Source organism: Oncorhynchus gorbuscha, linkage group LG16, assembly GCF_021184085.1.
Source record: "Oncorhynchus gorbuscha isolate QuinsamMale2020 ecotype Even-year linkage group LG16, OgorEven_v1.0, whole genome shotgun sequence".
Classification (NCBI taxonomy): domain Eukaryota; kingdom Metazoa; phylum Chordata; class Actinopteri; order Salmoniformes; family Salmonidae; genus Oncorhynchus; species Oncorhynchus gorbuscha.
Window position 1 is genome coordinate 17091612 of NC_060188.1, and position 12685 is coordinate 17104296.

The following is a 12685-nucleotide window of genomic DNA, read 5'->3' on the forward strand; positions in this document are numbered from 1 at the left end:
TCAGACCTCCCCTCAGCCCTTCACCATCCACACAACCCCATAGCATTCCCGTCGATGGTTTGCATCTCAAACAGCCTCCGAACGGTGTGCAATGGTGTTGGGTGGTGTAGGTGGGAGGCTGGAGTGTGTATGTGAGTCAGAGTTGTGTGGTAGTTAATCATAACAGTGAAGTGGTACTGGGGGTGGGAATCTATTCCTGGATATGATGTGAAAAGTTCAACAGCGATGTGCTCAGACCTTATTTCTACTACCTTCTACTAATAGCAGGTGGAGGGGTCCTTTGCTTCATTTAGAACCTTGTTTTCATTTTACCATCAGACATCACTGTCTCCACAGTAACAGAGAAAAGGGAAGCAGATGGTAATTCTATGCCCCTCAAAAGTTTCAAAGTGAAGCCAGGGAGCAAGGAGCGAATAAAACAATCGACTCGGAACTGAAAACATGGATGGTCATGTGATGGGAGGCTCCCCCATTTACTGTCAGTGGCTGTTGTAGACCAGTGGGGGGCATAGGGACACTGTCCAGCCCTGTCCTGTCATGCTGTTAGTTCGGTCCCTGTCAGACATGCTGGCGGAAGCCTTTGTTTTCAGAGGAGTCTGCAGCCTGTTAACAGGGAAACAATGGCAGGAGTGTGCCTGGCCCTGGGCTGGATGTTTATGGAATGTACAGGGCTAAAGACGGGAATCCCATCCTGCTGCAGTCTACTGGAGACTGCCTGCATGCGAGCTGAAATCATTCCTCCTCCCAATGTCACTCCACAGCCCCCTCTCTCTGCATCCTGGAGTAGAGCCATGTGTTGCTCCAGATACTCCTGTTCTCACACTGAGAGTGAGACTCACACACACCCATATCCCCTTTCACCTCATTTCCCATCCCTCCCTATTACACAGTGAATAGAGGGAGAGCACATCATAAAACGGTCTGAACTTTTTAGTCTGAAGTGAGAGTTGTTTTGGGTGTTCAGGACAGAACTGTGTTTTTGTGGAGGAGGCCTGGAGTTTGGATAGCAAGAACAGTCATCCTGGCAGCCAGCAAAACCAATAGAAACCAATAGCAGCACATAGAGAAAGGAGCAAGAGGCTTGTTGTGCAACTCCAGACACACCACATCTTTTGTGTGTCTGAATGAGCGTTGTGAGTTTACACTCATCCATAGTGACCTCATCCTCTGTCTTTCTCTCCTCCATCTGTAAGGCTTGTTAGTTGGGATCTTTTTACAGCCATGTCGGCCAGTCATGTTAGTTGTTGTGGTGGGGCGGTTGGTTGGATCCTTGGGAGTATTTTGGGAGTATTTTGGATTGTGTTTCCCTTGAGGAGGCCTAGCCTATGACCAATCAATCCTACTGTAGTGTTGGTACAAACTCCCATAACAGACAAAAAACGAACTAAGGACTTGAATTGGGGATGGGTCATTTGTATGATGATTAAAGCAAGGCTACTTTTGGCCATGAACACATTGTTGAGAAGGAAGTTCAAGATGTCATCCAATGACTACAATGCCTCCACCCCACAGTTCCATCTGTGCTGCGCATGAACTTAAAGCTTAGTGATATAATCAGCTTCATATCACATACTTATTGTCTGTGAAGGTTATAGAGTTCAGGGATCTAAAACCAATGATGAGAGGGAATTGCTGAGTTAACTACTTTGTGTTGTTGTAAATGACTGGAGTTCTTTGGTGGTAATGTCTAATAAATGTTGAATACATTTACTCAATGAACAACTCTTAGTATTGCTGTTTTCTGTAGTCACCCTCTGTGCTGACTGTACTGAAATGACCTCTTTAACTAGGAACCTAGTGCTGTTTAGATTATTATTATATATATATTTTTCAACCTTTATTTGACTAGGTAAGTCAGTTATTAAGAACAAATTCTTGTTTACAATGATAGCCTACACCGGCCAAACCCGGACGACGCTGGGCCAATTGTGCACCACCCTATGGGACTCCCAATCACAGCCGGTTGTGATACAGCCTGGATTCAAACCAGGGTCTGTAGTGCCTTAGACCACTGCACCACTCTTAAAGTTTAATTTCATTTTCCCAACTGCAATTCACTGTTATTGCAGGAGGAAAACAGACAAAGGCTGATGCAGTTTCATAGGGTAATGACAGACTGCGGTCTTATTGGGCCACACCATTTAGCCCATGTCAATCCCAAATGACTCACTGAAGTACAGAACTACCAATGAGACACAGATGAGATGATGAGAAACAGTTGAAAGTCCACAAGTACTTTTACAGAGCTTTATTTCAGATTTACTAGGCTGTTCAATAGCTACAGACTTTTACTTTTTCATTACAGCCGTCTATTATCCAAAGCAAACAGTAACCAAAAATAAAAACAGGCAAAAACAAAAGCCACATTGTTTCATGTGTCATTAAATATATTCATTTGTGACAAACATAATATATTAGTATGCATTACAGGTCATTACACAGACTTTTGCAATGGACAAAGCTAAACAACATTTACAAGCCCAAGTATGAACACAAGCAACATTCAGATATATTTTTGTAGCAGATATCTGGTCATGACTGAGTATCATTCTCCAAATGTGTGGAAAACTGGTCTAACTTTACACACTGGACCCACTGACAGCTTTGATATGTGTAGATCCAGAGATGGATGCACTGGCACAAGAACATTTGAAATGGATTGCAATAAAAATGTCCATACAAATATGTTTAAAAAAGTGTGTGAGTATGTGTGTGAGCAGGTGTGCATTTGCTTGCATTTATGTGTGTTTATGTATTTCCCAAATATTTTTGGGACTGTTTATTACAGGTTGTAGATAAGCCTCTCTCTGCTGAAATACACTCCTGGGTATGCATAACTTGTAAACAAGAGAAATCTGCCTCTTTTTCATTTATTTGTCTACCCATTTATTAAGCCTATGGTATTTAAAACTCTGGTTAATAAAACATGGACATAAATCTAGTAAATGTTTAACAAAAAATAGTAACATACTATACAGCTATATAACATTTAAACAGCCGGCCACCCCTTTTGCTGAGTACCAAGTAACGTCTTGAAAATGGAATGTCTGCCAGGTGTGAAGTGAGAATCAGATGCCGACACAGTGTGTTGATAACACAGCTTGACTCCTGTGATATTTCATCACCCCACAGGTTTTCTTTTACAACATAATACATGTATCTTTGTACAGCATATACATACTGTACATATTGTCATCCACAATTTGGTTAGCTTAGTCAGCTAAGTAGTCAGCATGCATCTATTATTTTAACAAAACATAGGTTCATTTTGATAGGTCTTATCAAACCACATGAGGTGATTCACTGTTGAAGACATCAGAATGCCCCCCCCCCCCCCCCCACGATCAGTCCTTTACCAGCAGAAACAGGTCAATGCTCAGTGGGATGTTCAAGCAGTACTTCGTATTTTAACAAACGTGAACAGGATAGCAAGCCAGATGCATCAATCAATGACACAGAGTCAGTGGACATTAGGTTCCAGGACCAAAGGCCAAAGGCAGCACATAATCAGTGAAATGTGTGGTCTCGTTTGAACAATCATGAATGGACATACATCAGTTCTTTGATTTCTCTGGAACCGTACAGTATGTTAGTTTGTATCCTGCAAGGTGCAATTAAACACTGAACATATCTTATATGTTGTGAATACTGTTGAATACTAAAGGACTAAACATTAAGTGCACGGTCAACTCGTCTATTTTAGTTCTTCTAGTTGAGAACAGAGTGCTGTCTAAATACAGTAATATTATATAATTATATCATGCCTACTGGTACTTTTATTTTGCTGAGGTCACAACCACACTGTCAGGATGGCAAGGAAATGTATCATTTAACAGACTCTTTTCCTATGCTAGTATCCGAGGATCAACTTCTTCATGGCACTTTCATTTTGATGACATAGTTAGCAGTAATAATGAGGTCACAACTACACTGTCAGGATGGCAAGGAAATGTATCATTTAACAGACTCTTTCCCTATGCTAGTATCCGAGGATCAACTTCTTCATGGCACTTTCATTTTGATGACATAGTTAGCAGTAATAATGAGGTAACAACCACATGAGGAGCTCTTAAAGAAGAAAGGTAACTGGCAATAGCTGGCTTGTTTTTGTTTTTTCTCTCCCATTTTTACAAGTATACGCTGTAACCACAGTAAAACCTAGTTTAAATGATCAATTTAACGTGTTAACACTCTTAGCAGTTTACACAGTTTATCTTGACAAGGCCTGGCAAGCAGGAGCCTCTCATTAAACATGAGAGAGATTCCCCTTAAGCCATGCCGTGCCACCTCAGCTTGCTAGAAACAACTTTACACAATATATATCTGTGTTTATATATATATATATATATATATATATATATATATATATATATATATATATATATATATATATATATATATATTGTGGGCTCTTTATAGGCTTTATAGCCTCTTTAAACACAGATATGTGATACAGTAGATTTTTTTCTGATGTTCTGTAGAAATGAACTGGAAATATAAAAATAATGGTATCATGAATAAAACAAAAATAAGTAACTTATCTGAAATATTAGGTGCAAACTCTGCAATTCCACAACGAAACAAACCTTGAAGGACAATCAGAACAACAACTGTAAAAAAAGCTCCTTCACACATATGTTTCTAAAACTAATATTCTCTTTTTGCTTCCACTCAAAGCAGCAGCACTCAGTCACTTTCTCTCTCTCTCTCTCTGTTCACTTCACCTCTCCCTCTTTCCTCTCTCCCTCTGGTGTTTCCTCTTTCTTTCTCCTCCTCCTGTGTTCCTCAGACCCGAGGTGAGCCCCCTCTCTTTCTCTCCTCTCTGGCTCCTCTTAACACTTGCCCCTCTTGTCGCGCTGTTGGAACTTCCTCAGTCTCCGGCCCCACAGGTCCTTCCAGGGGATGAGCAGGCTGCCCTTGTCCGCCACCACGCCACTCTGCCCGGGGGAGTCGTCATCCGTGCCCAGCAGCAGGTACTTCCTGCCAAGCTTGATCTTGGGGCACTTGCAGGCCACGTCCTTGGCACGCACCCACAGGAGCTGGTCACCGCGCCGGATGCGTTGTTCACCTTGCTTGTAGACGGAGATGATGTTCACGGTAAACTTCCACCACTCCCCTGCCTTGTCTCCTTTGAGGACGTGCACTTGGACAGCTGGATGACCAATGAGAAGAAGGAGTGAAGGGGGAATAAGAAAATGTCACAATAAAGCAAGCAACTTTCGAGTATAAGAGATCCAGTTAAAAGTTAATGTACAGTAAAACATAGATCCTCCTAATAACACATAGGGTAACTAAGCAGGGAATCAGCCTGTGGGTTTTTGTTCCTGGGGTCCAGACTGGCCTGGGGGTGAACCCTCAGCCGTAAATGTCCTGTTTTACTAAAGCTCTAATAACTGCTCCAATGTTTGAGTATGATTCAGGAATTGCTGACCCAGTGTGTGTGGATTGTTCCCCTGGTCCCTCCCCTCAGCCATGACCCCTGACCTCTCCTTGTTGTGTTGGCTAGCATGCTCCGTATTACAGCAACAGTTGCCATAGTTCTCCCCAGGGTAAAGACAATGGGTGCCCGCTAGAGTACATTTGAATGAGCACCTCCCTGAGACTGGCTGTAATGTTTGACTGCTGTGGACGTATCCTTAGAAACGCTTTCCTTTCCTCAACTGACAAGCCTGGAGAAAAAGAAGTGGCTGGTATACTGGGTTCAACTCAGAAAGTCCAACAGTGAAAGTGCAGCATTCAACCTTTACTAAAAAAATACCACATCTGTTTGAGGTAAAAGCTCTGAAGCAAAGCCATTCCTGTGCTTTTGATAGAATGGCCTTTCAGCTGTTAAGCAGGACGCTGCACATCTTAAGAACCCTGGGCTAGAGCAACCTGGACCTGGTAGCCATTCAACCTTTCTCCCAAGAATGTGTCCCCTTAGAGCAGACAAAAATACAGCCCCCCCTTACAGCAGCTCCCCTGTATGGATTCCTCTGTCACATAAATCTACCATTACTTCATCACTCTGATTGCAAAAACGCCTCAGTCATCGCAACAAGGGGGAAACAACTGAACTCACTGGGGTAGGAGCTAATCTGTGCTTGAGGTGAAGTGGTTTAGTTGAGAATGTGCTATTAACGATTGGACTAAAGTAGGTGGAAAATTAACCAACCTGAATAGTTTCCTCTCCCAATTGTTTGAATTGACTCAATTTGGGAAACAGTGTGTGGATGGTGTGAAATGCTTCAAACACACTAATAAATACACACACACACACACACAAGTGCACACATACACACACACACTTGTGTGTGGACTAATGTTAGAAAAACGTAGGTGGCTGAAAATAGCACAGGAAGTATTTTTTTTTCTCCTTGTCTCTCTCTCTGAATGCCAACGCTCTCTATTGCGAGCCGCATCAATTGTCCCCCATAACAGCCTGGAACGTTCTAAGAGAACAGGAAGGGGGGCCCTGCTAGTGTGAGCAAATTGTACACAATTTCAGAAGAAAGGAGGCCTGTTGGGCTGAGTAGAGCACGCTCTCACAGTCCTGCCATTCATTAACAATGTGTCTCTGGGCTGGAGCCTACTCCTTCATCCAAACACATAAAGGGTGTGTGGGGGGGTGGAGTGGGCCACTATTTATCTTCCCAGCCACAGAGAGGCTTCCAGAAGAATCGGGATGTGTTCCGACCTCATGAGCTATCCGGGTTCTGCTCCCAGAGCCCCATCCAAGAGCAGCGTGAGAATCCAGCAGAGATAGCCCTCTTCTCTCTGGGTCGCTCTTACTGACCGACTGGCTAACGAGCTCCCGGGGTGAATGGACCAGACTCAGCTCTCTGCTGTCTGACACCAATGCAGAACCCTCTGTCACTCTATGGGCCGCTCAGGAAATTGGTAGTTCTCTAAGCAGATAGTAAAATACTGTTATACTGGACTAAGATTCCAGCCCATGAGGGGACCAAAGTATGCAGTACTAATCATGGATGTTAGCTGGAAAGACCAAGCAGCTGAGTCCTCAAACCTCTGCACAATGCTTCAGTCCTGCTCCTCACCCAATGAAGTCCAAAGCGCCCATGGGGCTGGTGTTGAATTGAGCTCATGAATGGAGATCTAGGACACTAAAACTTCTGTTTTTCTGTTAGCAGACAATATGGTATATCAGTACTACTTAGACCATCTTAGCAGGGTAGCACAGAGGAGGGAGGGAGGGAGGGAGAGAGAGAGAGAGAGAGAGAGAGAGAGAGAGAGAGAGAGAGAGAGAGAGAGAGAGAGAGAGAGAGAGAGAGAGAGAGAGAGAGAGAGAGAGAGAGAGGTTTAATATCACAATGGAAGCCAAGCCTCCCGCTGGGTCCCCTCTCTGAGTAGTGTGCTGGGTCTTGACCCGCACACCGCCGACAAGGGGGCTCTAATCAAATTAGAGCGTGTTTAATTTCAATACTGAGGCCCCTGTCCCATCTGGTTATCAGCTGAGTGACTGATCTGGGCCCTGCTGCCCCCAGGGTGAGCTAACAGGGACCGCCGGGTGACGGGGCTGTGTGACCATTCATTTCACCGCTGGCCCTGAACGTCTGCAAAAGCTCTTTGATTCATTGTCCTCCCCGCTGGAGGGGTGTCAGCCCAGAATATAACCCTTTGTGGCTGCCGTCGCCGTAGCTACGGCCACGATGGAAAACAAAAATGAATAAACACAACATATTTCTTTCTCTCCGGGGTGGCAATCCGTCAGCGTCAGCCTAATTTACCACCTGTTTGCGCCCTGTGGAATGCTCCGAGCCGGCAGAGTGCACCACTGTGTTTAAACAGGGGGCCTCTTCCCGTGACCCTGGGAGGCCCGCAGCGCCACTCACACAGGGGGGTCGTTGCCCCAAAGAACAGAGACACTGTGAACCCCACAAAGGCCCAGGGACAGCCCTGAGAAATGAATTAGATTGAGGCAGAGGAAAAGCCCCCTGAGGATTGGTCTCTTCATAAAGCCCCAGCTCAGCCAAAGGAGAATCATCTGCACTCAGCTGTTTTGATGAACTCTTGAAAAACCAACCTTCTGCTTTTCATGAATCAGTCTTGTGATTTATAGATTTGTCCGTTCCTTTCATGGATGACTAGCAAGATTAAATGAATGAAAATATGTATTCTGATGGCTGTTCAGTTTTCTGGGGAACTGAAACAATGAGCTCACTTTATTGTCTCTCTCTGTGTTGCACAATATTGATTGAGAAAAGAAGAACATTTGGCCATTTATGCATTGAAACTTTGTTAAAAGTCTCAGATGTGTCGCTCTGTTTGATTGATGAACTATGATTGATGATGAGGCTTTTGGACATGTGACAGCTATGAAGGGGAACAGTGTGGCCAATGCAGCTGGATGTGTTTCATTAGAGAGAACACTGAACTGAAGTCTTAAAGGGATAGTTCACCCAAATAAAGAAAATGACACATTGGTTTCCTTACCCTGTAAGCAGTCTATTAACAAGGTATCACAGCAATCCATGCTTTGGTTTAGTTGACTTGAATGGGATTTGTGCCACAAATGCTAAAACATTATCATGTGAACAGTGAAAGTAGAAAACAGTGCCAGGGAAACTCCATCAAAGCATGGACTGTCGTCATTCCTTGTCAATAGACTGCTTACAGGGTAAGGAAACCAATATGTCATTTTGTAATATGGGTGAGCTATCCCCAAACCCTGATTATAGCAGATACGGTCTTGTATGAACAAATCTATTCTAACAATCAAAGGCTGAACAATTTTAACACCAACTTAATGGGTATAACTACAGAGGAATTGGTGACCAAAATATTCAATATGATATAGGCCTACTGTACAGTTAGGTCTCATACCAGGAGTCTAAGAGATCTTGCATTGTCTTTTATAAAGGGTATTTGGCTATACGGAGTACGATCTCTTCTCAAATGCTGGCAGAGTGCTGGACGTGCCTCAGGGTTTGTGCTGCTGCTGCTGCTGCTGCTGCTGCTGCTGCTGCTGCTGCTGCGGTTGGGGAGATTTGTACGGTGGTTAGCAGACATGAATCTGCTGATAGGAGATCTGCACCATAATACTACTGTGATTAATGGAATGGAAAACCCTCAGAAGCGAGGGAATCACTCTCCATATGGAGATATGGAGGCTACACAGTGGGACAGCACAATGAAACACTATATAGGAGGCCTATGATATGATCCATGCACTGTCCCTACTGCTACTACTGTCTCTCTTACATTACCCCCCACCCTTCTCATTCTTTTTGCTCTATTTTTAGATCTAGTGCTGCTGTTTTTTGGTGCTGATTCAGAATATAATGACACAAGTCCAGCATCATCCATCATCAAACTCAAATGTCCTTTTAGCTTCAAGTTACAGAAGTTATTTCATTTGTGAAACCCTTCTAAAATAGCAAGCTATGTAAATACCTGTATTTGGCTTGAATGTTTTCATATTACTCACTTAGATTCAGATGCAGATGAACTCCTGTGGAGTCATTGATGACAGAGTACATTTGTTGTGTGATTTGGCTAATTTTATTAATATGGGGCTTGCTGACAATTCCTAATGGCCAGATCCCCGCCAGAGCCTCATGCTCCCAGGGTGCACCAGCCTTTCACCATGGAGCAATAAAACTGGACCCCACTGAGGCTGGCGGCTGAGAGCAGGGATTGCCCGAGACCATGGACAGGGGCCAGAGTGAGCAGATCCACAGGGTTAGAGGGAGGTGGAAGGGGAGAGGAAATTGTCCGTTAGCTGTAATTGAGAGGACTGTGAGAGGACTCAGTGGGAGCTTGTTCTGCGGCCCTCTGAAGCTCAGAGCCCTCTCTTTATGAGGTACAACTCCCCTAAGACACACACACACACACACACACAGACACATCCGTCAAGGTGGGACAACAAATCCAAATAGTTCCATCTAAAGCCTGGCAGAGCGGAGCTTTGCAGCTCTCCAAACCAATAGGAGGGCTGGCTCGTGCCACAACCTCTCTCTGAGGACAGTTTCAGCTGGAGTGGAAGAACTGATATGAGCTCAAGATGTAGAGGTAAGAGTTGAATAATCCCTTTGTTTCTCTGCCCAGACACTGATGCCACTGATCTCTATCTTTGGTGATAAAAGAAGAGGCCCTGCGGTGAGGATGCCCCCAGCAGGGATGTTAAAATATGTTAGACATAGGTTTTGTGTGGCTAGTTTACAGATGATAGATAATAATATGTATATGTTTTCCATGCTAACTAATCAAAGCAAACTGGATACATCTGTTAATGTGCTTTACACCGCCATTGTCAAAACACAGTCTAAAGCTGTCTGAAATACATATATTTTTTGAATTCCATCATTCCATCATGTCTTATTTCCAGGAAAGCAGCACTCCTCAGTCTAATACTGGCTGGCCTGTCCATCAGCGGGGTCCCCTGGGCTCAGTTCCGAGACCATTTCCCTTTGATGCAATGACTCTAATCCTGAGAGCGTGAATAAGCCACAAAGAGTGGCTTGGGAGTGGACATGCCTGTGATTAATAAATACATCTGACCCTCGACCGCTGGCCGACGCCTGGGCATATAATTCCTGCACAGTCGTCTCACCATAGTCTTTCTTGCAGTACTTCTTCATGTTGATCTTCAGCTTGCCCTTGGATGCTTTGCAGTGAGAATCACAATCTGTGAAAGCGAGTGAAATGATGGGTGAATTAGGTTAAAGCACAGCCAACATATCACAAACATCTAGATTTTAAATATTCTCTCTCTCATGGTTTACAGACTGACCTCAATTATGTTATCTAATAAAAGCCTTTTAGGTACATCCAAGGGTCTACACTCTACCCCCACTGTAAGGGGTTGAAAGCTTACATCTATTGCCAGGCCAATTTAGTGTACTTATGGTACACTGTCTCTTGTTATGGTGTCCCTGTGGAGCTGGTGGAGGTTTAAGGCTTCCGCATGCTTCAGTTCGGCTGGCGCCTAGTAGGCGAACAGAATGAGTGTGCTCACATACTCCCTTATAAGACCTTCGCTTGAAAAATGAGAAAAAGCGTCAATAGTACTGTTTGTCCATCTTGAGGCGCCGTAGCCAGTATACACTTCCTAAAAATATATAATATATAAAATTATATAAAATATATAATTAATCTAAGATAACTCAAGAAATCTGTCATTAATTTTGACGTTTTTGCTGAGGTGATCTTAGTCACACTATTTTACATCTAAATAAGCTGTTTGGTTTAGTATTTCTCAAGTGAACAAAATGTGCATGAAAATGAGTCATCTAGCATTGAATGTCGACAAACACTTAATTGTAGAATCCCTACTGTTGACCAATGACCGACGAAGGGGCGTAGACTTCGGCTACCAAACTTGCAATAGCCTCGAGACAAAATGTGGAGTGCGTGAACAGCCAGGAAAAAAACCTTGCCGAAGACCAAAACAAACAAAAATGTCATAATACACTGAGTGCACAAAAACTGATTGAAGTGGATTTAACAGGTGACATCAATAAGGGGATCATAGCTTTCACATGGATTCACCTGGTTAGTCTATGGTTTTGTACACTCAGTATATATGCACAAACTTTTCGGGAAAGTTTAGGATGGGAAGCATGCGGACACCTTTACACAGATCCTATTGTCAGCTCACTCCCACTCTCTTCCTCCAACCTCTCCACACAGAATCTCTAGTCTGTCAGAGTCCTGGCATCCATTGTGTCAGCACTCAGGGTTGGGAAGGTCACTCACAAAATGAGGTCACTGAAGGAAGTTAGCTAGTAGCCTAACAAAACTTAGCAGGGGCCTAAGCAGTATCCAATCCACTTGAGGCGAGAAAGAGAATACTCTCACGTTGGCCGGGGCTGATCTCTCTGTGGTCGATCTCTCTGTGGCCTCTGAGAGGAGCCTGTTACAAACCAGTGGCCAGGAAGAGCTCATAGTTATGATGAATTGCTTTCGGGTCTGGTGCTCTCCCTTTGACACCAGGCTGTGTTGACCTGGGCTCGCAGGCGTGCCAAGAGGCTTTATCGATGTCCGCCGACCGTCGTGTTGTCAGGGTGCCAGGCATCTTTTGTAATGGGGAGATGGGTCTGGGACGAGAGGCCAAACTGAAAATGGAAATGGTTTGTTCCCACTTTTCCACTGACTGACACAAATTGGAACCAGAACATCTCCTGGTTTTGCTCCCCCTCCCAGTGTAATAAGCCCCATGCTCTTTTATGGGGGGGGCTGGTCGGCCAGGGGGGAAGGGGGAGCAGTTAGGAGAGAGGGGACCTTTCAGCTTGCCTGAATATGGACAAACTTCATTATTTCTTCCAGCCCTCTGTCCAGTCCTCCCCTTTCTTTCCCTTTATACTCTGTGTGAATGAGGTTGCCCGGGTAACAGCGGAGCGAGAAAAAAACGCACTCCCCCCAAAAAGGCGGATTGGGGTGGAGGCAGGGGGATGGGGAGCAAGTGCATGTATGTGGAGAAAACATTTCTAGTGAAACGCCTGGCAGCTTTCGGGGGGGTGTAGAAATGAAAAAGGGAAGGGAAATCCCAAAGTAAATTAATTTGACGAGTCCATATCGACCACGCCTGATTTCCATTTAAATGTGGCTAGGGCGGGGGCCCATTTGTCTCCCCCTGGCCCCTGGAGGCCTTCATCGTACCTCCCTTTGATAGCTGGCATTGCCCATTAGCCCAGCAGCACAATCCCAGGACTGGCCATCACACCCACAGCTCTCATTAAGGCCC

General features: G+C 44.4%; 1 protein-coding gene across 1 annotated transcript in view; it reads right to left on the reverse strand.

Moving 5' to 3' along the window:
• Window positions 1–4432: 4432 nt before the first annotated feature.
• LOC123998656 (netrin-1-like) overlaps window positions 4433–12685 on the reverse strand; it is a 50885-nt gene continuing 42632 nt past the window's right edge. The window contains exons 6-7 of the mRNA XM_046303732.1: window positions 10553–10627; window positions 4433–5152 (exon numbers count right to left, since the gene is read on the reverse strand). Coding sequence (XP_046159688.1) covers window positions 4833–5152; window positions 10553–10627 — 395 coding nt within the window. The 3' untranslated portion in view covers window positions 4433–4832. The remainder of the gene's footprint in view (window positions 5153–10552; window positions 10628–12685) is intronic.